Consider the following 27,593-nt stretch of genomic DNA (forward strand, 5'->3'; position numbering starts at 1 on the left):
ACAAAGTTTATGAAAAAGCTTCAAATGGAGTGAAAGTGTTAAACAATTTTGATTTAAAAAACAGTCAAATTAAAACTGGAATGGCAGCCTGATGGAGTAGCTGCAACTAAATCCTGAGTTCCGACATTCAACACCACTGCAGGGTTTTCCTTAAATAGACATCAATTAACTTAGTATTCCTTTTAGGTGGGTGTTAACGTAAGATATTAAATGATTCCATTAGCATAATACACTTGTCACACCATCAATTACTCATCTACTCCATAAAAAACAAACTGAATTATAGCCAATTCTTCATTAGCTGCTTTGGGGATTGTTCACATAATTTCTAGACTAGTTTTTCCTATACTTAACAAATGCCTAAGGCATAGTCTACCCATTCACCAGTAAATAAATGCCCTGCATAGACAATAATTTTAGCAACAGTTCAATTAACTAAATAAAATTCAAAAGAAATACATTACTCATGCCATCCAAAAATGAGCAAAAGAAATTCACTCCATATTCTGTAGGCAAAGAAATGGTTTTTGAATGGTCTGTTTGCCTTACCACTAATCCTCCCTAAATTTCAGGCCTTGAAAGTAAATAGGGACCTAAGTGGAAAGTCCAGTGAAAGCAGTGAATTCCCAAATCACACTGGTCCATGAATATGAAAGTATCAGACCACCTCTGCACAGTTAAAGCAATAATGCAGATGCACACCACTGCTTCAGCTACCCATGGTGACAGGCAACTGACATGCCAGACTGAGAATATGGCAGACCTCATTTAAAACTCCCCCCTCCTGGTTGGTCCTTGGTGGTGCTCACCTTTAATCCCAGCACTAAGTAGGCAGACACAGGGGGATTTCTGTGAGTTAGAGGCCACCCTGGTGTACAAAGCAAGTTCCAGGACAGCCAGAGCTGTTACACAGAGAAACCCTGTCTTGGGAAAAAAATGCCCCTTTCTTAGGAGTCTGCCTTTTTAAAGGGGAAACATATCAAATATACCAGAAAAGCTAAGGTCTTAGGAAAAAACTTGAACACAGAACCTGGAGAGCCTTGCAGTAAACAGCTAACTGGATTTCTACTATACAGAATAACTGCAAGATGGGGCTAAAGAGAGATGGATCAGTGTGTAAAAGGATCTGAGTTCAGTTCCCAGCACCCACATGAGATGGTTTAAAACCACCTAGAACTCCAGCTCCAAGAGACCCAACACCATCTTCTGGTCTCCAGGCATACCCGCACATACATGTGCAAGCACGTAAGTAGACACACACACACACACACAAATTTTAAAATATTTTAAAAAGACACAAGGAAACTTTTTATTCTGTCTTCTGTATGTTACTGAGGATAAAACCCAGGGCTTTCCTCTTTTTAGTCAAGTACTCCATCACTGAGCCATACCCTGAGTCCAGCAAACTATCTTTAAAAGCCACACGGCTACTGCCAGGCAGGAACTCTTTTTAGAACTACACAATTAATAATATCATGTATAAAGGGATTCAACCACATAACACCAACATCTGAAATGTCCCAGAGAACTCCTTTATAGAAATTCCTACATTAAAAAACTGCTTTACTCACAGGACAGTAATGGCACATGCCTTTAATGCCAGCACTCAGGAGGCAGAGGCAGGTGAATCTCTTTTAGTTCAAGACCAGCATAGCCTACAGAGGGAGTTCCAGGACAGGCACCAAAACAATACAGAGAACCCTGTCTCGAAAAACCAAAAAATCAAAAAGAAAAAAAAGCTCTACTCCTGCCTCACTGTAATCCTTTTAGCAACTCTTCATGACCCCATAGCTTCACTTAACTTGAATAGTATCAAATGGCAAAATGTTTTCTACTTGCCGAATCCCCCAATATAGTACAGGCCAGAGTTAAATGTGAATATTCCCAAGCCAGATCACCAAGGTACAAATAAAGATTCTTCCACTAGGATCTCACTAACTTTCCTGTGCCAAGTTACCTCACCTGAAAAGTGATGTTAATCATACTATTTGTATGATCACTGATGTGTGTGAACTCAGAAAAGTACACTAGTTGCTATTATATTCCAATATTTGTCTATCTCTTCCTACCCTTGGCAGTTAAGATACTCAAGAATGTGGAAGGTTACACGACACAATGCTGTGCATTCTGATTTTTGACCTACAAGACATAAACAATGGTTTTAAAAAAACAGCAAAGAGTATCCCATTCAATCTTACTAACAAGAAATAGGGCCCAAATCTCCAATGCCAATCCCCTAGCAAATGAGCTTAAGAACAATTCTGAGAAAGTGCTTAGCTAGACCATTTAATATCATAAAAGTAAAAACACTTCTCATTTCCCTTAAGCAAAGGGGATTGCAGTATACAAAACAAGGGGAAAACACAGATGAAACTACTTTCATTTAAAATGGCATGCAAAGCTCCATACAACAACTTTAAAGGGTCTAGCACTCTCCATATTCTATAAATCTACCTCATGCCCACATATGTTCACTATTATGTTGTAAGAAGCTTGAACCAAGCCTAGTGATACAGGCCTGCAATTCTACATACTAGGAAAACTCTAAAGCATTAGGATTACAAATTCAATGTCAGTCAGTGGTGACACCCTTTAAATCCCAGCACTTGGGATGCAGAGGCAGGTGGATCTCAGTGAGTTCAAGGCCAGCCTGGTCTACAGAGCAAGTTCCAGGACAGCCAGGCTGTTACACAGAGAAACCCTATAACACTGTCTCTTAAAAAAAAGATTACAAGTTCAAGACGACTATGACCCATTTAGTGAGTTCCAATATCAAAACACAAAGTGAAAAAAGGCTTGCCCAGCATGTTATAGTCCTAGATTCCATAGTATGTCCTCCCTAATCTGAAATAAATTAAATATATTAATATTTCTAATGAGGTGAAGGTGACACATAACTGCCTGCAGGCTGTGAACTAAATAAAAGACAGGATTAAAACATTACTTACTTCATATTTATACTTCTCACCAGCTTTAGCCTTTTTCAGTCTCTCTAAAGCTTCTTGGCGTCCTTTCTTTGATTTCTTTTCTCGACGAGCTCGAGAAGCTACAAAACTCCCTGAATCCGTCACAGCTGAAAAAACCAAGTTTAAGAGATGTTATAAAATTACCAGCCATATTCCCTCAAAATCAAAGGATTGTTTCTAGACCATCATAACCAAGTGAGCATTTTTATAATGCAAAATAATTCACAAAGCTCATGACCAAATATGAAGATCCTGTGACTCTCCAGAAATTTCCTCTAATTTCCAGTTAAAACAGCTGAAGCCAGTTATCTTAGTCACTTCTCTGTATCTGTGACAAAATACTGATTATAAGGCTGGAGAAAAAGACACCATGCGACAGAGTTCAAGTGGAGGGATTTTTTATTAAGCAAAAAGGATTGTAAACAGGGAAAGGGGAAAGGGAGACCAGCCTCCAGGGACAGCAAAGAGAGGTTGGGGGACAAAGAGGGCAGGCAGGGAGGGAGGGGGAGTAAAGGAACAGAAACAGGAAGATAGAGAGGGATGGGAGGCGGGCGGGGCTCTTTTAAAAGGGAACAAAGTGAATGTGCACAGGTGGTGTTCTTAGTGGCTGCAGCTGGGGGCGTATCATGTCAGAACTCCAAAGGCAGGCCAGTACAAATGCCTAAATACTAACAATGGTGGCACACTCCGTTGATTCCAGTACCCTGGAGGCAAGGGCAAGTAGATCTCTGCATACAAGGCATGCTGGTCTACATACTGAGTCCCAGGATAGCCAAAGCTATGCAGTGAGACCCTGTCTCAAAAACCAAAATAATAGTAGCAGTAATAATAAAAAACCATAAGTGCAAGCAACTTTGGGAAGAAAGGGCTTTTTTATTTCATGTTAAGTCAAGGAAGGAACCTTAAGTCAAGATCAGAAGAAAAAAAACCACTTACAAAATGCTACTTACTGATTTCCTCTCAAAACCACAATCAACTAATTACCTTCCTTACATTTCCAAGGACCACCTACTCAGGGCTGTCACCTCCCAGAGTGGACTGGGCCCTCCCACAGTAATCATCAATCAAGAAAATGCCTCCATGAACTTGCCTACAGGCCAATCTGATGAAACAATGTTAAGTAGCATATACCCTAATGAAGGTATACAGAAAGCACCTGGAATGTCAGAGAAACAGACTGGCTGAAGGAATGTCAAAAGAGGGCTCAGACTGAAATACCAGAAGACCTTGGTGTTGACCATATATGGTTTGGAATATCACAAACTGGGCAATTCTCTCTCTCTCTCTCCCTCCTTCCCTCCCTTCCTCCCTCTCTCTCTCTCTCTCTCCCTCCCTCCCTCCCTCCCCCCTCTCTCTCTCTCTGTCCACTTTCACACACATCATGAATGATCGAATCAACAGTGCTGCCTGGCAGCTATAAGTTTAGGCTCAGCATGACTGCCACATATGTCTATCTGTGAAATTGTTCTATTTTATTTGATACTGATTGATTGACTAAAAGGAGTAATCATAGAAAAAATGAGACACTGATAAGAGGCATCCTAAAAACATCCATGCTGGAACATTTGTGACATTAAGCTGTTTGACTAAGTGTCTGACTGAATCAGAAAATAAGATCTAAAGAACGTGTACCCAACGTTGGCAATGAACTATGGAAAACTGTATCTCAAAGGTAAAGTGTAATTAGAGATTTTGTTTTATCCCTAGCTTTCTGGAAATGGAATCTTTATAGCATCTCAGTCTATTGTTTGACATTCACATTTGACTTTTAAATATATTTTCAGAAAGATATTAAGTGAAAATTAAAGAATGTAGATACTTGATGACAGTCACCAAATCTTGTGTCATTCAAATGATTTAAAAATTCTTGAGTAGGCCTACATGAAAAGGGTTCAGATATTATTGGGCATAGCCATTAAGAATGAAGTCAGTGTATTCAAGAACTTGACACCCCACAAACTCTCTAGATCTTAAACATTTACTCCATAGGCAACACCGTACCACTACACAAAGTCTGAAATACAAATAAGACACCTTCCTTGTCCCCAAAGTTATCACATTCAAGTAATACAAAAGGACCTAAATAGTGCTACAGAAAAAGTAAGAATTCTATGGAAATGGAGAGAACCATTAAGTTCAGGAAATTGAGGAAGTTTTCACAGGAAAGATCGCCAACAAGCCTAAAAAGTGGAGTAGAATTTCAACATCACAAAACAGGGTAAAAAGTGACAGAAACAGAGGAAGAGACCTGAGACAAATTACAAAGAGAAGCAAATGAAAAGTGTTTCCAGAAACTGAGAGTAAGCCAGTGTGGAAGCTAACTTCCTAGCTCTTAAGAATACACAGCAAGAAGAAGAATTAAAGCCTAGATTCTGGACATTATGGAAAAGATGGCCCAGTTCTGCCATTTTTTAGTGGGTGATATAAGCCAGTTAAGTGGTGAATAGCTATCTTGTTTTATTTTATTTCACTTTTTTTCTGAGATAGGGTCTCACTAGGTAATCAGGCTGTCCTCAAATGATGATACTCCAGCCCCAGCTTCAAAATGATAGTATTGTAGGTATGTGTCTCAATGACAGGCTCACCTCGTTAAGCTGCCTAATTCTCTCCTTATGTCTTGATGGTTCATCGAGCCTTTGACCTGCCGCAGGGTGTTACTACAAGTGGGTGTTCTTTCACAGATGCCTTGCATATAGCTAGGCTATGAACATATAAAATAGTGTCTACCAACGACAGACGCTCAGATTTTAAATTGGAGTCTAATGCCCCAAATAGCAACAACGACAGAACTGAAAATGTGAGACTAGTATATCTCAAGGTATAAACTTCAACATCTGTATATCTTTCCATAGTTGGCAATGACCGCCTCTCTGACCCAGTTTTGTGGCACAATGGTAATCACTGTATCTGGCTAAGCAGCCCCAGACTGGCTTCCCAGTACTACAGGATCACTGCAAACAACATGGTGTTCTAGTAAATGTCTGCCATTTAAAGCAATTAGAGTTGGTTCTAGGAGCTGTAGTGGTTCTTGAATGAAGCACTGTATGGCTTTTTTTTTTCATTAAACTCCCAATCTCTTTTCATACACAGTGAGAGCTATGTATACACCTTTTAAGACCCTTTCACACTCATGAAAAGGGGAAAACACATCTTCCCCATAAAGTTGTAAGAATTAAATAAGACTTGCTATCTTATTTTGTACTTAGCAGTACAGAAGAAATTCAGTGTGCATGTGTTAATGTGTGTGTGTGTATGTGTGTGAGTTTCTGATAATCAAGTACACATACATATGCATACAATTCACACACCACATCTAGCCAACACTTTGGTCTAGCTTCAGAAAGCAAAAATAAAGCAAGCAGTTTCCTCAGGAAAGACTCAATGTGGCACTACATGTGACTGTTTACTTTCTCCACCCCACGAAGGCAGAAGCCACATCTACTCTGCCCATCATGCTAATGCCAGAGCCTGGCAGAATGCCTATGCCTAGTACCTACATAATAAATATTTGCTGAACAAACCAATATACCAGTTTTTTATCATGAAAGCCCCCAATGGCTTTCTATGTACAACAACAGCTAATTACACATCCTGCTACTTTTTGCTGCCACTGTCCAGGTGTTCCACCTTCCGACACAAAAAAGCCTGTGTTTTCTTTAAGAAAAAAGTCTCTAATGCTTTGCATAAGCAAGTTAGTTAAGAAAAGAATAACAATGGGAAGAAAATTACAAAGATTCAAAGATTTTTTGCAAATCACCACTTGAAGTACCTCCACCCTCCCCCAAAGCAGGCAGAGACAGTAACCTGCAACATCTTTCACATAACAATCTTTTGGTCTGCTTTAAAGGAAAAATTCCAGTCACAAGTCCCCAGCAGATACTTAATCAACACCATGACTTAAGAGGGGTCTCAAGATTGCACAGTATCCTCCAAAGAGTGATTTCTTGATGTTCACAGATGGCGTACAGTATTTCAGGGTGAAGAAAGGGCTTCGAGGCAAATCACTGATAGGGGGCTGCAGACTGCTCATGTACTCACATCCTACATCCCATTTGTAATCCAGGCTAGTCGGCTCTCCAAAATAATTTGTCTTCAAAAGATGAGAAAGGCTAAGAAAATTTGAACCCTGTGATTTAAAACTAGCTGAATGCAAAGGAAACTGATCAGGAAACAAGATCTCATTAATGGCGATGCAACCGAGTGACAGGGCATGTGATGCTAGGCTAAGAGACATCTGATTTTAAGTTAGAACTGAAGTTAAGTCACACTCCAGTTGAACACTGCTTAAAATCAGAAATCAGGCAAGGCCATCTGCATTTTTTGAATTCTACTTCGGGAAATAACTTCAGGCAAAAAATTACAACTCACAAACAGCCTGATATACAAGGCATCCAAAATGCTACTCAATTGATAATTTTTTTATAAACTTCGCCCAAAATGACTAGACCTGAATACTATTTCTATGCAGCACTTGAATTTCCCCCGTAGAATCTGAAAAATTCTTCACATATAAAGACAAAACGCATTTGTGTCTGGTGACAGCACTTGCAGCTCTCTGCTCAGTAATAATGCTAGCAATTTTCCTGGGACTTCCTAGAAACGGGAGCACACGCATGCTCTATCCCGACCCTCAAACCACCTGAGAAGGGAGCAGCGCTGCCCAGACAGGTTGCCATGAAGTTGTAACCGGCACGTGTGTGCGACTCATCAAAGGAAATGAAAATAGCCAACGAGTGTAGCGCCTGTCACAGGAGAAGGAAACCTCCCAAACAAAAATCCCTTCCGCCGCTGACCCCTTAAGGAAGCCCCGTCCCACATCCCTAGGGTCTCCGCCCAGAAAGATTAAGGTCACCCGCCAAACAACCTGAGGGGCGGTCCGAGCGCACGCCACGTTCTGAAGAATTCAAAACAGAGACCCTCCGCTCCCCTCAATTACGCCGCAACCCCACCATTCCCAACCAGGTACCCGGAGCATGGGCTCGTGGCTCACCGCTTGTGCCCAGTTCGCAGTCGTCGCCGTGGACTGGCGCCATGGTCAGATAGTCTCCCGATTCCGCGCCAACCAGCCCGAAAGTGGCGCGGGGGCCGAGATAGGCGCCAGTACCAAAGCCAATCAGCGGCTCGGAAAGCTGTGGACTTCCGCCCGGAAGGCCACTGACGTGCAGCGCCGTGCCGCGCCCCGCCCCTGGCCTTCCCGCGGGAGCGCATTTGGCGCCCGGTGATGACCCCCGAGGGAATAGCGGGAACCTCTGCGAGGCCCGAGGAACTGGAGAAGGAAGCGGTCGGGCGCTGAAAAAGAAACCTCCGAAAGACACTGCGCAGGCGCACGCCCGCTATTTAAAAAACCTGAAGGATTCCTGGGAAACGGGGTTCTCTGGTCATGAGAGATGATTTTCAGGGAAAAGAGATGCGGGCGGCCATAAAAGAAAGGAACTGTCTGTGCCTTTCGATCTCTGCACTGCCTCTGTCCTCCCGGCTCCCCACCCCAAAACAGACTTCCTCACCTTATACATTCCGATTCTTGCCCTGTCTCTTGTCTCTCTGACTGTGATTATCCACAAAAATGTATGTCACAACCTTAAAGTATGTGGACCATCCTAAGCAAATGGCTAAAGCGGCAGCCTTCAAAAACACCAATCTGACTTCATGAGTCCTGATATAATGCACTTGAAAAAAGGACAAAATTACTTATGTGGTTTGTGTTTCTTTCGGTAGTTGCTTATTTCTTTTAAGAGACAGTTGTTGACGAAAAAATACAACTCTCACCTCAAACGAAAAAATAGTTTTCAGTAAACTTCACTCTTGGGAGGCTGAGACAAGAGCATGGTAACTTTGAACCCAAAATGGACTACTCAGTTTGAGGCCAGCATGGGCTACAGAAGAAGACCCTGCCTCAAAAAAGAGAGATGGATAGAGGGAAAGAAAAACAAAGAGAAAGAAGAGGGAAGATTTAATGATAGAACGTCAAAAAGATAAAATAATTGAGACAACCAAAGACGGGAAATGTTTAATGATATTTCACATTAGAAATAGCAAACAGTAAATTGATGTGCACATACCCAATTGCAACAATATATCAAATACTTAGGTATATGAACTCCATAAGCAAAATGTACACTTTGCCAAGATGACTGAATTATAAATACTTTCTGTTTGTAACATTCTCTTTACTACTGGGAGAGTTTAAAGTTCAGATAGAGTCAGACTTAGGGTTTGATTCATAGACATCTATATAACCTTGGACTGGTTTCAGAGACCTAAGTTTCCTCTTTTATAAAATGTCTCTACTTATCAAAGAAAGCATTATGAAATTTAACTGAAATAATGTCTGTGCAATGCCATTAAGATGCCATCAAATGGAGCAGTGTTATGGCCCAGTAGGTAAAGGTGCTTGCTGCCCAGGGTAACTATCTGAGTCTGATCTCTGAACCCACATGGTAGGAGACAAACAACTTTCACCAGTTTTTCTCAGACTCACACACAAACAGAGGGGGGGGAGGGAGGGAGGGAGGGAGGGAGAGGGAGAGGGAAAATAATTTTGTGAGATCTGGCTTTCTAGTTCCACTAAGTTGTGAGGAGGGGGAAAGATACTAGAATTAGACATTAATTGTTCTACTTCCTAACTATTCCATATCATATTGTTAGTAACAATTGATCTATTAGCTAAGGCCTGAAAAATGGACAGTAATTTAAATGTGTGTTGATATGTAGATACTACATTTTACAGCTTTATAACAATTATTCTTGGGAAGGGAGAGGGAGCTAGGGAAAAGTGAGGGGGAGATGAAAAGGGGAGAGGAGGACATGGGGCAGCAGGAAGGTTGAGTTGGGGGAAGAATAGAGGAGAGCAGGATGAGAGATACCATAATAGAGGGAGTCATTATAGGCTTGAGGAGAGATCTGACACTAGTGAGATTTCCAGAGATCTACAAGGATAACAGCAATTGGCAATCTAAGCAATACTGGAGAGACTACCTTAAATCCCCTTCCCCTATAATGAGATTGACGACAACCTTATATGCCATCCTAGAGCCTTCATCCAGTGGCTGATGGAAGCAGCAGCAGACACCCACTGCTAAATACTGAACTGAACTCCTGGAATCCAGTTGCAGAGAGAGAGGAGTGATGAGCAAAGGGGTCAACACCGGGCAGGTGAAATTCACAGAGACAGCTGACCTGAACAAGAGGGAGCTCATAGGCACCAGAATGATGGCTGAGAAGCCAGCATGGCACTGATCCAGACCCCCTGAATGTGGTGTCAGTGAGGCCTCGGCAATCTTTGGAGCCTCAGATAGTAGATCAGTATTTATCCCTGGCATCCAACTGGACTTTGGGAGCCTGTTCCACATGGAGGGATGCTCTCTCAGCCTGGACACATGGGGGAGGGCCTAGACCCTGCCCCGGATAATCTGACAAGACTTTGGCAATCCCCATGAAGGGCCTCACCCTCCCTAGAGAGTGGAGTGGGGATTGGGTGGGGTGTTGGGGGGGCTGGTGGGGCCAGAGGAGTAGGGGAGGGAGTGGAAACTGTGATTGACATGTGAAGCGAACTTGTTTCTAATTTAAATTTTAAAAAAGTTAATCTTTTTTTGTTTGTTTGTTTGTTTTTCAAGACAGGGTTTCTCTGTGAAACAGTCCTGGCTGTCCTGAAACTCACTCTGTAGACCAGGATGGCCTCAAACTCACAGAGATCTGCCTGCCTCTGCCTCCCGAGTGCTGGGATTAAAGGCGTGCGCCACCACCACCCAGCTTTCTTTTATTTTATTTTTTAGTTTTGGTTTTTGTTTTGTTTGTTTTATAGCTCCCACTGTCCTTGAACTCCTGATCAACCTGCCTCAACCTCCCAAGTGGCAGGATTACCTAAAGTACTTTATATACATCTTAATTAAACAGCATTAATGTAACCAAAAATATAGAATGCAAATTAACTTTGAGAAACATTTTTATACAGTCAAATTTAGCCATTTAACCACTGCATAACGTCCTTGGCCCTGCTCTCTTACAAAACAATGTTAATCCATGCCCTTAAGTGAACCAAAATGAACTATTGGCCAGTCAAAAGATATACGGTGAAAACAGGGCCTTGGATCATTGTGTGCATACACAGTGTCACTCTGAATAAAACCTCACTCAAATAGCACTACTAATGTTTCTGAATAAAACCTCACTCAAATAGCACTACTAATGTTTCAAACCCTTCTAAAACATCAGGGAAAAGTAACACTCTCTAATGGAAAACTTAACTCATCTAGTACATATTAAAGTTACTAAATAGAGCAATAAGAAGAGTCAGCAGATAAGGATGCATACTCCTAAGCCTGCCACATAGCAGAAGGAGAGAAATGACTCCCACAAGTTGTCTTTTGACTGTCATACATGTACTCTGGGACACTCATACATACCACACCACACAACCAAGTAAATAAGCAAATGCAATTTTAAAAAATCTAACACAAAATTTAAATAAGGTTAATGAGATGGCCAACGTAAATTTCAAAAGAGGAAGGCAGCGTGGGAGATTCATAAATTATATCTGGCCAATATTCTGTAAGGCAGTGGTTCTCAAATCATCTGAGTGGTTCTTCCAAATGCCAAACCTTTTAAGGATGAGACTCCAATATGCAGCCAAAGCTGGGAACAAGTCCCCTTAGTGGAGCATTGCTAAACTTCAGTGGGATGGGTAGCCTGTAGGCAAATATTCAGCTGAATAATATGTAGGCGCAAGTGCTTGGGCCTAACTCCTACTGTAAGGAAGAAGTGCTCATCCTTTACCTGTATCTCATGTTACTCAGTCCTGTGGCTTCCTGTAAATGCATAATAACTAGGTTTGTGATAAGATTTTATGCAAGGTCAGTAGTACCTGTACTAGAAATATTACAAAAATATCTTGCTCCTGTTGTCAAGTATCTGTCATCAAAAGAATTGAGTCTGCCAGGATCTCTATAGTCTAAGATTTGGAAATGGAGAATTACTTTCAGTGAAGTTATCATTGGTAACTTCCTTGTGTTACTACCCTTGACAGTAAAGACAATTTATATTCTACTTTCCTCAGTCCTTAACTCACTTACAAATTAATTTCTACTAGTGCAACAAACTTACCCAAACTGTCATGGGAAAGTCAAGAACTGATTTTATAACCATTTACTTTAAAAGAGCACCCTGGAAACAGAAAACAAAAGGTGCTGAATCAGGGAGGAGGAAGTATGTCAAACATTACTTTGAAGACAAATCTACTGAAAAGTTCCATATATATGCATATATACATATACATACATACATACATATTTGATGCCCCTCAGAACATATATAATTTATCCTTAGATTTGAAGGAAGCATTACCTCATTCTCCTCCATTGCTATAAATAATCAATGTTTAGCTGCACTTATTGATGCCTATACTCAGGATATCTGTACCTTTTTGATTCAGTAGACACATTCCTAATGCAGCCTCTTAATCCTTACTTGAATTTTATAGGTTGTATGTTTCCTTACATTCTTAATTAAACTTTTAATTCGAGAGGATTGTGAATTCACATGCAGTTGTAAGAAGCAATGCAGAAAGAGCTCACATACTCTTTACCCAGTACACAAATAATCAACCAAGCTATATGTGGACCCAGATGTGTGAACACTTTATTCAGTACCTCCCAATGGTAGCATCTTGACCTTAACCATGGAAATATACTAACCTGTGTGCTCTTTTGTTAAATAATTATGTGTACCAGCGTTTATACAAAAATGTTTTCTTTCTCTTGGATAAATACATGGGATTGTAGGTCAATGCATGTTTATGTTTAAAATAAAATAAATGCTCATTTTAAGGTGACTGTGTCACTTTTCATTCTCTCCAGGCATTATGCATTCTCAGCAGTACTGTCAGATTCCATTTCAAATTCCTTCCTCGTGGTGCATATTAATATGCTATTGTGAATCTTAGGATGCACTTCTTTGGCCTAGTGATACTGAGAGTTTTACACGTGTGCTTTTAGCCACTCATAATCTTTTCCCTCTCACCGCATATATTGTTTCATTTCTGCTTTAATGGAACAGTTCATATGGTTCGTTTTTATTGCCTCTTTGGGGGAGTACGATTTCTAATAGGTCTTAATAATAAAAACTCAGACTCAGCTATCAGGGGGTGAAAACGGAAGAATCAGGGAAGCAGAGTGGCCAGTCACTAGAGAGTTACCTCTATCAATGCTCTGACCAAAGGCACAATCCTGTCCCTATGAATCCTCAGACTGCATATAAGACAGAATTCTCAGGCTGCATTAGTCTCTACGAATCCTCAGACTGCCTTCAGCTACTGTCACTTCCTGGTTTATATTCCTTTGCCTACCCAGTCATATCACTCCTGTCTCCACCTCCCTAGTGCTGGAATTTAAGGTGTGTCATCCCAAGTTCTGGGATCAAAGGTGTGAGCTCTGTTTCTCTTCCAGACTGGATCAATTTCGTGTTGCCCAGGGTGGCCTTGAACTCACAGAGATCAGACTGCCTCTGTCTCCAGGGTACTAGGATTAAAGGTGTGTGTCACCACTGCCTGGCCTCTATGGCTAACTAGTGGCTTAGCTATGCACTCCGATCTTTAGGCAAGCTTTATTTGTTAGATCACAAACAAACCATCACTACATTTTGGTATAAGATTTAATGTATTTTAACTTATTAGTGATTGCCCTGAGATTTACAAGTATACATTTTAAAATAATATAAGTCCACTTCCAAATTATACTGAAATACAGGCAAACTTTCTACTTAATTTCTGTTCTTTTTAGATACACAAATTGGGACTGAGCTCCACAACTCTGCATTTTGATTGGTTGTGTTTTGCTGTTTTGGTATCTATCTGTTGCAAAGAGAAAGTGTCCTTGATGAGGGGTAAAGAGTTTTATTACCACTCTTATGAGGCCCTAACTGAAGAGTTTCTGAGGGACAGTGTCAGTTTTCTTTAAGAGTGTGGCCACTGGTAGCTCAACACCACTCCAGAGGATGGCCCCTGTACCCAGGAATACATGGGTAGCCACATTGGACTTGATAGGTTATTAAAAACAAAAAGAAGACACACAAATGAGGGTGAAGGAGATGTCGGTGGATATGGGAGAAGTTGGAGATGAGAATGATTAAAATACATTGTATGAAATTCTCAAAAAAGTTAAAATATTTGTCAAATTTTATTACGTCTATTTAGGAAAGTTAAAAGATAAGGTGGATATGGGAAGCATTAAGGACAGGAGTGGGGTGAACATGATCAAAATACAATGTATGAAATTCATAAAGAATTAATAAAATATTTTTAATCTTATTTATGTATTTATCTTCAGTTTACGTGTGTGTGTGTGTGTGTGTGTGTGTGTGTGTGTGTGTGTGATGCCATACATATGGAGGTCAGAGCACAACTTAGAAAACAGTTCTCCCCTTTCATCCCAAGGAATGAATGAATGCAGATCAACAGACTTGGCAGCGATCACCTTTACCAGATGAGCCATTTTATCAGGGCAAATGTCAGGTACCTCTTGCCTCAGTACATGGGTGCCACTCATTTCATTTATTCGTATGCTATAACTATCCACTACATAGTCACTATGCTGTTTTAAATGGTTGCATTCGATTCACTAGGAGTAAGAAAAGTAGAAAAATGTATTTTACCTTCATTTGTTCCATTTATGATATACTTCTTTTTTTCATGCAAATCTCAATTTCTGAACTACCCTATTTTCCTTCTGCCCAAATTCTGTTAAAATTTCTTGATGTTTTTCTTTCTGTTTTTTTCTTGTTGTTGTTGTTTTGTTTTGTTTTTTCGAGACAGAGTTTCTATGTATTGTTTTGGAGGCTGTCCTGGAACTCGCTCTGTAGACCAGGCTGGCCTCGAACTCACAGAGATCCACCTGCCTCTGCCTCGCGAGTGCTGGGATTAAAGGCGTGCACCACCAAGGCACGGCCTTCTTTCTGTTTTTTGTCTGAAAAAGTCTTCATTGATTTTTGTGCGCTTTTGCAGATTTATTTTTTGAAGACCATTCATATAAGAAGTTATTTGAATGCCACATATAAAAGAAAAAACAAGGAAGCATTGTAAGTAGCATTTAATTTCTTATAAGAGAATAATCACTTAAATATGGTAATTATCTAAAACTATGAAAATTTTAGCAATTTCTAAGAGTCCCCGTCGTTTGATATAAAATAGATGGACAGGACTTAAACAGCATTAGGAATAGTGAAAAACTTTGATAAATGACATAACATTTTTGTTGTATCACTATTTCAAAATTACATAAAAGATTATAAAAATAAAATAACAAAATTTAGAAAACTAAGGTTTAAGCACACAGAGAGAGAGAGAGAAAGAGAGAGAATTATTATGATTATATGTTCACAATAATGGGAATGGAAACAATGGTGAGACTCCAGCCAGAGAAGCAGTTAAGCTAACTGCAGATCTTCATCTATTCCTTTGCTCTTCCAAATCCAGTCCCCCAGTCTCATCCCTAGCTCTGTGACCTCTCATCCAACCCTACTCCTATCTCTAGTGGATCACACAGATCTTCCCCTCCAAACTTCTTTATCAAATTATCCCATCCCCCAAATCCAGCAGGAACTCACAAGCCACTTCAGGCAGGGAAGCAGGTAGGCTAATTACAGATCTTTACTTCTGACTCCATTCCTCCAAGTTTAATCCCCCAGTCACACCCCCAACTCTATAGCAGACCGCTTGCTGTGGTTTCTCCTCCCATTGCCAGAAGTCTAAGCAGATCCTGGTGGCACCTCCTATGTTCCTCCCTCTTGTTGACCCCTAAGACTCACCTTCTAGCCCATCCCCATTCCCAAGTGTCAGCTCCCAATACTTAGTAACACATTTTACCTGAACTCCAAGTAATCACATCTATTAAGATCCCAGAAGAATTTCATACCATGACACACACAGCGACCACACTCTCCTAAGAACCAGAGGAAACAGAAACCAAGGAAAGAAACACCCACTCAACAAAGACAAGACCAGATATCAGCACCTAGAAATACAATCTTCCCAAATGCAGATGTCTAGACACCAGCATAAGAATATGGTTAATAACATCCAGAACAATATATCTCTAAGAGAACCCAGCAACCCTACCACAGTAGGCCCTGAGAAATGCAACATAACTAAAGCACAAGACAAAGACCTTAAATAGCCTGTATGGATATGATAGAGGAAATAAATAAATCCCTGAAAGAAAGCTATGAAAACACAGAGGAAGAAAATTAATAAAGCAGCTCAATGTCTAAAAGTGAAAATAGAATCAATAAAGAAAACCCAAACTGCCTGGGGCGAGGTGCACTCATCTTTAATCCCAGCGTTTAGGAGGCAAAGGAGGCAGATCTCTAAATTCGAGGCCAGCCTAGTCTACAGAGAAAATTCCAGGACTGCCAGGGCTACAGAGAGAAACCCCAATCTTATGGAAATCTGGAAATGAAAAATTTATGAACTTGACCAGGAACCTTAGAGACAAGCCTGGCCAACAGAATACAAGAGATGGAAGAGAGAATCTCAGGCACTGAAGACAAAATAGAAAACAATGGATACCTCAATCAAAGAAAATTTTAAATCTACAAAAAGTTTTGGAAATCTAGGACACTATGAAATGAATAAATCAAAGAATAAGAGGAATAGAGGAAGGAGAAAAATACCAGTTCAAAGGCCCAGAAAATACTTTCAACAAGATCATGGTAGAAATTTTTCCTTACCTAAAGAATGAGATGCCTATAAAGGTACAAGAAGAATATAGAACACCAAATAAATTGGATCAGAAAAGAAAGTCCCCTTGCCACATAATAATTAAAACACTAAACATACAGAACAAATAAAGAATATTAAATGCTACAAGGGAAAAAGACCAAGTAATGTATAAAGTCAGGCCTATTAATATTACACTTGAATTCTCAATGGTAACTCTAAAAGCCAGAAGGGCCTGGACAGATGTTCTACAGACTCTAACAGACCACAGATGCCGGCCTAGACTACTATCTCCAGAAAAAATTTCAATCACAATAGTTGGAGATATTAAGATATTCCATGAGCCAGGCAGTGGTGGCACATACCTTTAATCCCAGCACTCAGGAGACAGAGGCAGGTGGCTCTCTGCGAGTTTGAAACCAACCTAGTCTACAAGAGCTAGTTCCAGGACAGGCTCCAAAGCTACACAGGGAAACCCTGCCTCGAAAAACAAAACAAAACAAAACAAACAAACAAAAAAACCCAAGACATTCCATGATAAAACCAAATTTAAGCAATATCTATCCCAAAATTCCAACCCAAAAAAGTTAACCACACCCAAGAAGACACAAAGAATAAAAAATTTCAGACCAGCAAATCAAAAGAGGAGGAAAAGCCCACACACAATCACAAAAAATTAACAGGAATAACCAACACTGCTCATTGATAACTCCAACATCAATGGTCGCAATTCTCCAATAAAAAGAAGCAGACTAACACACTGGATTCATAAACAGGATCATCCTTCTGCTCCATCCAACACACATGTCTTAACATCAAGGATAGACATCAACTTAGGGTAAAAGAATGGAAAAAGATATCCCAAGCAAATTGACCTAAGAAGCATGTTGGTATAGCCATTTTAATAACTGACTTCAAACCAAAACTAACCAGAAGAGATAACAAATGACACTGCAAACTCATCAAAGAAAAAATTTACCAAGAGGACATTGAAATTCTTAACATCTATGCGCCAAACACAAGGGCACCCAAGTTTGTTAAGAAACACTACTACAGCTGAAATCACATAATGACCCTCACACACTGATAATGAGACTTCAGTAGCCCAGTCTCACCAATGGGCACATCATCCTGACAAAAACAGAGAAAGAATATCCAAATTAACAAAATTAGAGATGAAAGGGAGGACATAACAGACACAAAGGAAATCCAGAGACTTTAAAAATCTATACTCCACCAAATTGGAAAATTGAAAAGAAATAGATAATTTTTATATACAAACAATTTGCTAAAGTTAAATCAGGATTAGATAAGCAATCTAAACAGATTTATAATTCAAAGTGAAATAGAAGCAGTCATTAAAACTCTCCCAACAACAACAACAAAAAAAAGGCACAGGGCCAGATGGTTTTAGTGCAGAATTCTACATGGCTTTCAAAGAAGAATTAATGCCAATAGTCCCCAAATAATCTACAAAATAGAAACCAGAAGGGCATTGCCTAAATCATTTTATGAGACCACATTTGCACTGATACCCAAACCACATAAATAGTCAACAAAGAAAGCAAATTACAGACCAATTTCCCTTATGGACATAGATGCAAAAAGTCTCGTAAAATACTTGCAAACCAAATGCAAGAACACATAAAAAAGATCCTGTACCATGATCAAGTAGACTTCATCCCAAAGATGCAGAGATGGTTCAATATATGAAAATAAGTAAATATAATCCACATATAAAGAAAGGAATAAAACGATCTTTACTTGTATTAATGCAAATATGTATGTTACCTTTGAAAGTTTATATATTTTCAGAACAAGGGGACCAGTACCAATGAAACTGGGTGGCCCTGGTGACCCAACCTCTCAGAGTGCCTTTGTTGAAGTTACCTCAGAGTTCTGCATCCAGAAGAGCTTCAAGACTGGTGACTGAGATGGTACAGACTCAGAATCTAGCCAGGACTTCAGATAAGCCTTGCACTTTCCCATTGCACAGACTGGGCAACAAATAATATAGCTAACTCTCCCAGGACTTGGCCATTATCCCACTTTTCCCAAGGTCTCCTAAAGATGCCAGTGTCCCCCCACCCCAGATAACAGGAAGCTGTTTAGAGAACACTGACATCCACATTCCCAAGAGGTAGGGTATGCTATGATAAAGCACGAGGGGAACCTTAGTGGATTCCATGGCAGGCAAAGGTGACCATGGAGTGGGGGACGACAAACATGCCAGGCAGACAGACTTTAAGTGAGAAGTTCTTAGAAAGGGGAGGTAGGGGGAATGAAAGAGAACAGACACAAAGAGTCACAGAAACACAGAGAGGACAGAAGAGAAGAGGGAGACAGGAAAAGTCCTATTTGCCCCAGTGGAACAGCTGGAAAGAGAGGGAAAGAGAGCATAAGTGGGCAGGGTCTGGTCTCTCTTTTAAAGGGATCCTTTGCGCCTGCGTGCAGACTAATAGTCATGGAACCCTGGGCTGACCAGGGTACTGCCTGAGTGCATTCTGACAGGTGAAAGGGGCAAGCCAGCATAATGCCTGAATCCTTACAGGGTAGATGGCTTTTGGTCATTGGATGGGTTATAGGTGTTTGTCATCATTTAGGGGTGCTGTATGCAAGTTGTTATTGGTCATGGTCAGGCTAAATAAAGGAGTTAGATTCAAGGATCTGTATCTGAAGGAAAAAAGGATACAGTATAGAAATGATGAGAAAATAGGGTAAATTGTTGAGCCTACTTTTAAACAACTATTAGTCTCAAATATTTTACATTGGTATGGATTTTTGTATATTGATACAAATTTAATGTTATGTATTTGTATGTGGATATTAGCCGTTAAGTCAATGAAAACAAGCTACAATTTATAGAACCCCAGAGGTTAGGTAAGAGTAAGGGACTAGGTTGGGGGACAGATATATCTCCCTAGGAAAGAGAAATAGAATAGATATTTATAGATGGATAGGGGCAACTAGAATTGGAGGATCAAGTGGGAATGGGTATGTGGGGGACTAAGGGAAGAAACAGCTATAATCAAGAGCCATTTGAGTATTATAAAAACCTAATACAGCTTCTTAAAATATATACATATATAAAAATGATCTAAATGAAATTGGAGAGACAGACACCCCCAACTGGACATTTCTTATCACTAAACGAAGCTTCCCATACCAGGATTGGGTTACATTTAATTGAGTTGTTGACCAAAGGGGTCCATGGGAACTCCAAAAAAGCTATAGGTTGCTCTCTACAAACTGATACCAAGGCCCCATTGCTGAAAACAACACCTACACAACTCATAGAAAATGGAGAAGTTGAACTGGTGACTACAGAGCCTTTGCCCACCGGTGCTAGCAACTTTGATACAGGAAGGTACTCTGAATTCTACCAAAGGAGAAATGTAAACATCAACCCTGCCACAAACCCTGTTATTTACAAGATATCCTGTCTGCAAGAAATACTAATGCAATGATGGCACAAAGCTTGTGGGAATAGTCAACCAATATCTGATTTGACTGAAGGTCCATTCCACAAGATAGAGGCCATACCCAACACTACTAGGATGACCAAGAGTCTGACATTAGTTAGCTGACAGACCTAAGGTTAAACTAACTACTATTGTTCTAAAAAAAAGTTGCAATAAAATGACATCCTGCTATACTTGTAGATCAGTGTCTTGTTCAGCCATCATCAGAGAAGCTTCCTCCTGTAGCAGATGGGAACAAACAGAGACCCACAGCTAGACAATGTGCGGAGATTGAGAGACCTTGGAACACTCAGCCCTATATGGGATGTCTCCACCAAATCCTCCCCTCAGATCTCAGGGAAAGCTGGGAAACAGGAGGTGGAGAGAGTGTAGGAGCCAGAGGGGACGGAGGACACAAAGAAAACAAGGCCCTCTACATCAACACAACAACACATATGAACTCACAGAGACTGTGGCAGCAAGCATAGGGCCTCATGGGTCTGCACCAGATGGTGTACAACAGCTGAGAGGAGTAAACATGTGCCCCATCCTTAACCCAGAAGCTACCTCAAATGATAAGCACTTGTGAGTGAAAAATTAGTTTCCTCCAAGGGAGTCTCACTGGGAAAACAGAAGTAGATACGCAACAGAGAACGAACTTAGTTGCATCTTGGAAAGTTCTTTGTCTCATAATGTCATGTCAGGGCTTTTCAGGTTTTTTATCACATTTTTTTTACTTTAAGTTTAATTTATCTAACACACACACACACACACACACACACACACACACACACACACTTTTTCTTATCTCTTTTTACCCTAACAATCCTTTGCATATAATATCATGGCTTCCAGTTTAGTGTTTTTATGGTATTCGTAAGCCTGCAAATGAGTGGGTCTCTGAGTGTCTGTGTCTTGTGCCTTTTTTTAAAGCTATTTTCCTCCTTCTGTTTGTTTTGGCCTATTCTGAGGTGTTAGCTTTTTGTGATACTGTTATATCGTATTACATTATTATCCTGTATAAGTCTCTTTATTTTCTAATAAGAGACAGAAAGGGAGTGGTTCCAGATGGAAGGAGAGATGGGAAGGAACTGGGGGGAGTAGAGGGAAGGAGAAACCGTTATCAGGATATAATGTATGAGAAAAAATCTATTTCCAGTAAATGGTAATAAAAGGAAAGACTTAAAAAAGAAAGACAACACAGATGGGATTACATTTTTTTGTTTCATTTGATAGGATTTGCTTTAGGGTTTTCAATTCTGTCTATCCTTTTATTCTAAGCAAATTGAAAACAATCTTTGTTTTTTAAATTCTACAGGTTGCTCTTGATCACATGTTCTTCCTTCTCTTGGGGTAGTTAAGTTCACCAGCTATAGAACTCTTGTTGGCAGGCTTTTTCTTTCAGCAGTTTAAAGACTTTGTTTTGCTTTCATCTCATATGGTTTCTAATAAACACGCTATAATCCCTTTTTTTCTTCTGTAACATTTTCAACCTGATCAGTCTTCCTTCAAGATTTTCACCCTGGCCAGGCATGGTAGAGCTGGCAAATTCATCAGGAGGCTGAGGTTAGAAGGCTAGGTTCCCTAGTGAGATGCCATCCCAAAACAAAACAATCAGTCAGCCAAACAGACAAAACCAGACTTTTATCATTGGAATGTGATAGTCCTGGAGATGTTTTCTGGTCTGGTTTGGGTACTGATGATGTACTCTGAGCTTCCCAGATGCATGTTTTGTAGCTGTTATTTGTACTAGTTACTTGGAGATTTCTTAGTCATTATCACTTCGAAGATATTTTCTTCCCCATTTTCTTTTTGTGCCGCTACTGATATTCTAATTACATGTATATTACGTTATAGCCTTCCATCCCTACTTTGTACTTCTCCACCTAAGTTCGGTGTTTCGTGCTGATTTTTTTTAGATCTTGCCCCTTGTTGATTATGGTTGATCTTATTTTTTTTCTTTGATGAGACAAAAAGGATGGAGAAGGCCAAAGCCCCTTTCCCTGCAATAGAAGGCTTGACATAATTTTGGTTTCATAAGAGTTTTCCCTATGGAAAACAGGCCACTGTGATAGAGACATTTTGGAAAAGGTTTCCAAAATAAGCTTGTTATACCTAAGCACCAACGCCACAATTCTCTTATATATCATCTGTTTTCACTTGAGGAAAGAGAAGAAGATAATTTTAATGTTTTTATTCATTGATTTTTTTTGTTTGGTTTACAAGTACCTGGAAGAAGCAGACGACTCTTCCAGCGTTGCATGCGATCATAAGCCACAGGCATGCTCATTCCTTTGCAACTAGGCCTGAGATGGTAGACCTCACTTTAATTATTGACTTTAATTCCCATATATCTTCACAATAGATGAGTCTTTTCTCTGGAATTAGTTTATTATGCCTGTTTCACCATCTTTTCTTAAAAACATTTTTTGCCCTTCTTGATGGTAGCCACCATGTCACCCACAGAAATGGAGCAAGGTCTCTTCAGCCATCCCACAACTGCCTTCATGAAGCTAAAACACAGTTTTCTTTTTGTGGGTTTTGGCTTTTGTGTTTGTTTGTTTGTTTGTTTGTTTGTTTTGATACAGTGTTTCATAATATAGCTCTAGCTGTCCTGAGCTCACTCTGTAGACCAGGCTGAGATTTGCCTGCTCCTGCCTCCCAAGTGCTGGGATTAAAGGTATGTGCCACCAATGCCTGGCTTTTTTTTTTTTGCTTCTGTATTGTCAGCACAGTTGAACATTGCTCTTACAGTAAGGAAGACTAGTTTAGCTTATGTATATCTTAAAATTAGGGACCCGGGGCTGGTGAGATGGTTCAGTGGGTAAGGGTGCCAATTACTAAGCCTGAGTTCAATCCTTGAGATCCACACGGTGGAAGGAGAGACACAACTACCAAAAGTTGTCCCCTGAACCACCACAATCATGTTGTGGTATGTATATATACATATAGACAATGAATAAAGCATAATTAAAACAATAAAATCCAAGTTCTCCATCGTGGTTCTTCTTTTTAAAATTATTCCAGATAATTACATCTTTAGATGCTCATATAATTTTTGGAATCAGTTTCTAGCAAAACACTTAAGCAATTTTGACTGGGATCACATTAACCCTATAGATTAATTTGGGGGATGTTTCAGTCAGTTGGGGTACTTTGTAAGAAAGTAGTATAAACTGAGTAATTCATAAACAAATAGAAATTTTATTTTCATAGTTCTGGAAGCTGGGAAGTCCCAGATTCATGTGCTTCCATATTCCATGTTAATCCTATGCTTGTAGTTCATCCCATAAAACAGCTTCTTTTGGATTCAGATTTGAACGTAAAGACTCATTTGCCAAATCAAATGACAGCATGAAGAAGAGGGAAGGGAATGGAGAAAAAGGCGATGATCCAGTTTTCTGTTTGTTTTTTTGCTCAACCATCAAAATCTTTCATTATGCATGGGTGTGTGTGTTTGTGTGTATGTGTGTGTGTGTGTGTATGTGTGTGTGTGAGAGAGAGACAGAGAGAGACAGACAGACAGAGACATAAACAGAGACAGAGACAGATACAGAGACAGAGAAACAAAGAGAGACAGAGAGACACAGAGAGAGAGAGAGAGAGAGAGAGAGAGAGAGAGAGAGAGAGAGAGAGAGAGAGAGAGAGAGACAGAGGGAAAGAATGACAGACAGGAGAGAGAATTAATTATGAAATATATTGTGTTCAGTTTTCCTCCTAGTCAGTTTTATATCCAATAGGCAGTTTTTCTGCCATTGAAAAAAAGTCTGAAAAATTCCAGTAACCCATTAAAATAATTGTTATGAGGTGAGAAAAAGGAAAGAATTTCAGGATTATCTCTATGTGTTACTATAATGAAAACTACTGTGGATTAGAAGGAAAAGCTAATACATTTCTTTGGCCTTTGAGAGCTACCATTTCTCAATGTAGTCTTTTTTCTTTGACATCAATACTTATCCAGATTATAGTTCCACCATATAATAGTAATCCTATTAATATTCCCCAATCAAAGTCTTTCAAAACTAAAAACAAAAAACAAAAACTCCTATCACTGTCAAACCATACCTCTATTTCTAGCAATATTCTATATATACAAAACCACATAAAAATAAGAAAATAGTATAATTTCAATCATGTTTATTAGCAAAATATTTCTTGAGTACTTAATGTGTGTTCAAGAAAGACAATTAATATGCCAATATAACATACAATATATTCCTTTAGAGACTGCTATTATGAAACGAAACAAAGTAGGATAAAGAGGGACAGAGTGGTGAGTTGGGAGTGGTAAAACTTATTACCAAAGTTAGGAAAATATTCTTTTTTCAGTTCTGAGTGATAACACCAGTATCTGAACACACTAGGCAAGTGTTGTACCACTGAGACATATCTCCAAAAATACTCAACTTAATAGCATTCATAAACTGACTCATAATTCCATAAAAAGGAGTTTGCTGTGAGACTGTCTCTCCTGAAAATGTCAGGAGCGCCACTCAAGTCTCACCAACATGACAGCCTAAACATGAGAAGAACAAGGACACCAACAATGGCAAGCTAACCTGAATGGAAATGGGGGAGCACAAGGCCGCAGCCCGATACAAAGAACTAGAAACAATTAAGAAATGTTGAGAGCAGGAAAAAAATCATCTTCCCCAAGGAAGAGCATACTAATTGGTTATCCAATACCAAATGGTCAGCCCTGAAAACATACATACAAGTAACATTTATACAGACTGAGAAAATTGCACTTGGAAATATATGCATATACGTATACATATACATATACATGAGATACATATTGGAATATATATACAATATATATGCATGCAACAACAATTAATGTTAAAAAGAGTCCATGAATTTGAAAGAGAGAAAGGAAAGATAAATGGCAGGGTTTGGAAAGAGGAAAAGAAAAATGGAAATGATATACTTATATTATAAACTCAAAATAAAAGACGCTATTAAAAATAAAGTAGAGAGCAATAAAAAGGAGCTAGTTTCTATCTGGCTATAGGCTTGGAACAAAACAGAGGCTCAGAAAATTCAGCTGGGGGTGAAAAGCTGACTCAGTGGTTAAGAGCACTTGTTATTCTTGGAGAAGACCTGGGTTAAGTTTCCAGTAGCCACATGGTGGCTCACAAACATCTGTAATTCCATTTCCAGGGGGTCTGATGTACCCTTCTGACCTCCATGGGCACCAAGTTCACTTGTGGTGCACATGCATATGTGCAGACAAAACACTCATACCCATAAAATAAATAAATACTGATTTGTTTTTTAAAACTGACATTTTAAAATTCAATGGAAAGAAATATACTTATACCCTATTCTTGAACTTGGATAGATCTTGACATGACATGGAGGGAATCTGATTGTAGTTCATACTTTGGAAACACATGTTCCATATTTTGTGTTCCATTTAATAAGTGATGATATCTAATCCTAGAATATCAGGTGATGAAAAAGATAGGTAACCACTTGCTCCCAAGTGCCCCCAAACAGGCTCCCATTTCTTTATTTATTCCTTAGTTTCATCTAGGAGCTAAGATCCCCCAAAGCAGCCTCAGATGAAGACAAAACCAAACATTTCTCTACAGTCTTTTTTTTTTTTTTGAGATAGGGTTTCTCTGTGTAACATCACTGGCTGTCCTGGAACTCACTGTGTAGACCAGGTTGGCCTCAAAGTCAGAGAGATCCGCCTGCCTTTGCCTCCCGAATATAGCGATTAAAGGTATGTGCCACCACCGCCCAGTTTTTCCTTCTGTCTTATTAGCTACCAAACACATGGCAAATGATCTGGTCAGTTTACAGAATGCTGCAAGGACTCTTTTATTCATTTTAAAGCAACTAGTATGGAACTGAAGGTATGGCTCACTGATAGTTTGCCCAGTATGCACAAGACCCAGAGTCAGATCTCCCCTCACTGCAATAAATAAATAAATAAACCAACTACTATATGGCAAAAACTATCCTAGGTATAAAGCAAGTTATTTCTCTTCAGTACAAAATCTAGCTCTTGGTTACTTAGATTTCGAAAACAGTATTATTCATTTATTCAGAGGTAATGAAATTAACACACTATCTATAATTAGCTATAATTAAAATTACAAGAAAATGCCAACTCGTTTATTTTCACAATGAATGATTTAGAATAATTTTAGCCAGACTTTCTCGAACATTTGTGATGTCAGAGCAAGAGCATAAAATGGAGGACCATGTATCATAAGCCTATGTGCTTAAAAGTTAAGCTTATACACGTGTATATTATACATTACTATATATAACCATTATCATAACTTGACAAATTCACCTTATAAATAACCTAGGATGCCAAACTTGTAGGGAAGGTGAGAAGAGAAGCCAAGGCTCCCTCTCTGTTTAGACCACAGGATGGAAGTAGACCAAACCTCCAGGTTTTATTCAGCCATCCTGGAAAAAGTCTCTTCATCTACCTCATTATTGTGGACTATTATTTTAAGATTTGCTACATTCATTTATGCTATGGAACATGTGTTTAATGATACAAAGATGTGTTGCATTCTTTTATGCTGCATTTGTTTAACTCTCTGAAGCTGTGTTGCTTAGCCTGTCTAAAACATGCGATAAAAGAGCTGACTGTCTAAAAGCTAGACAGGAGAGAGAAATAGGTGGGGCTGGCAGGCAGAGAGAATAAATAGGAGGGGATATGGAGAGAGGGGAACACTCCTCCACTGCTGGTGGGAGTGCCAACTTGTACAGCCACTTTGGAAATTAGTATGGAGATTCCTCAGGAAAATGGGAATCAGTCTACCACAAGACCCAGCAATTCCACTCTTAGGCATATACCCAAAAGATGCACATTCATACAACAAGGACATCTGTTCAACTATGTTCATAGCAGCATTATTTGTAAGAGCCAAAACCTGGAAGCAACCTAGATACCCCTCAACTGAACAGTGGATAGAGAAAATGTGGTACATTTACACAATGGAGTATTACTCAGCAGAAAAAAAAACAATGGAATCTTGAACTTCGCAGGTAAATGGATAGCACTGGAAGAAACCATCCTGAGTGAGGTAACTCAGTCACAAAAAGACAAATATGGAATGTACTCACTCATATATGGATTTTAGACATGGAGCAGAGGATTACCAGCTTACAATCCATACTGCCAGAGAAGCTAGGAAACAAGGAGGACCCTAAGGGAGACATACATGGTCCCCCGGAGAAGGGGAAAGGGACAAGATCTCCTGAGCAACTTGGAAGCATGGGGAGAGGGGAGAAGAAGCTAAGAGAACGAGAAGGGGAGAGAAGGACATGAAGAAGTAGGAAGATTGAGTCGAGGGAAGAATAGAGGGGAGCAAGAAGAGATACCATAATAGAGGGAGCCATAACAGGTTTTTTGTTGTTGTTGTTGTTTTTTGTTTTTGTTTTTGTTTTTTTACGAGACAGGGTTTCTCTGTATTGTTTTCGAGGGTGTCG

The 27,593-nt window shown here is 39.6% G+C and overlaps 1 protein-coding gene across 5 annotated transcripts in view; it reads right to left on the reverse strand.

The window, feature by feature from the left end:
- The window catches only part of Pola1 (DNA polymerase alpha 1, catalytic subunit), a 304,504-nt gene extending 296,317 nt beyond the window's left edge, over nt 1-8,187 (reverse strand). For 3 of the 5 annotated variants that reach the window (XR_005876751.1, XR_005876753.1, XR_005876752.1), the window contains exons 1-2: nt 7,957-8,187; nt 2,949-3,073 (exon numbers count right to left, since the gene is read on the reverse strand). Coding sequence is in view for 1 of the 5 variants with exons in the window: in XM_040744194.1 (XP_040600128.1) it covers nt 2,949-3,073; nt 7,957-7,999 (168 nt within the window). In the remaining 4 variants the exon portion in view is untranslated. The remainder of the gene's footprint in view (nt 1-2,948; nt 3,074-7,956) is intronic. The other 2 variants (XR_005876750.1, XM_040744194.1) reach the window with 2 other exon arrangements.
- Between the last annotated feature and the right edge of the window lie 19,406 nt (nt 8,188-27,593).

The sequence above is a fragment of the Mesocricetus auratus genome, unplaced genomic scaffold (assembly GCF_017639785.1).
Source record: "Mesocricetus auratus isolate SY011 unplaced genomic scaffold, BCM_Maur_2.0 Super-Scaffold_100003, whole genome shotgun sequence".
NCBI classification, from domain to species: Eukaryota; Metazoa; Chordata; class Mammalia; order Rodentia; family Cricetidae; genus Mesocricetus; species Mesocricetus auratus.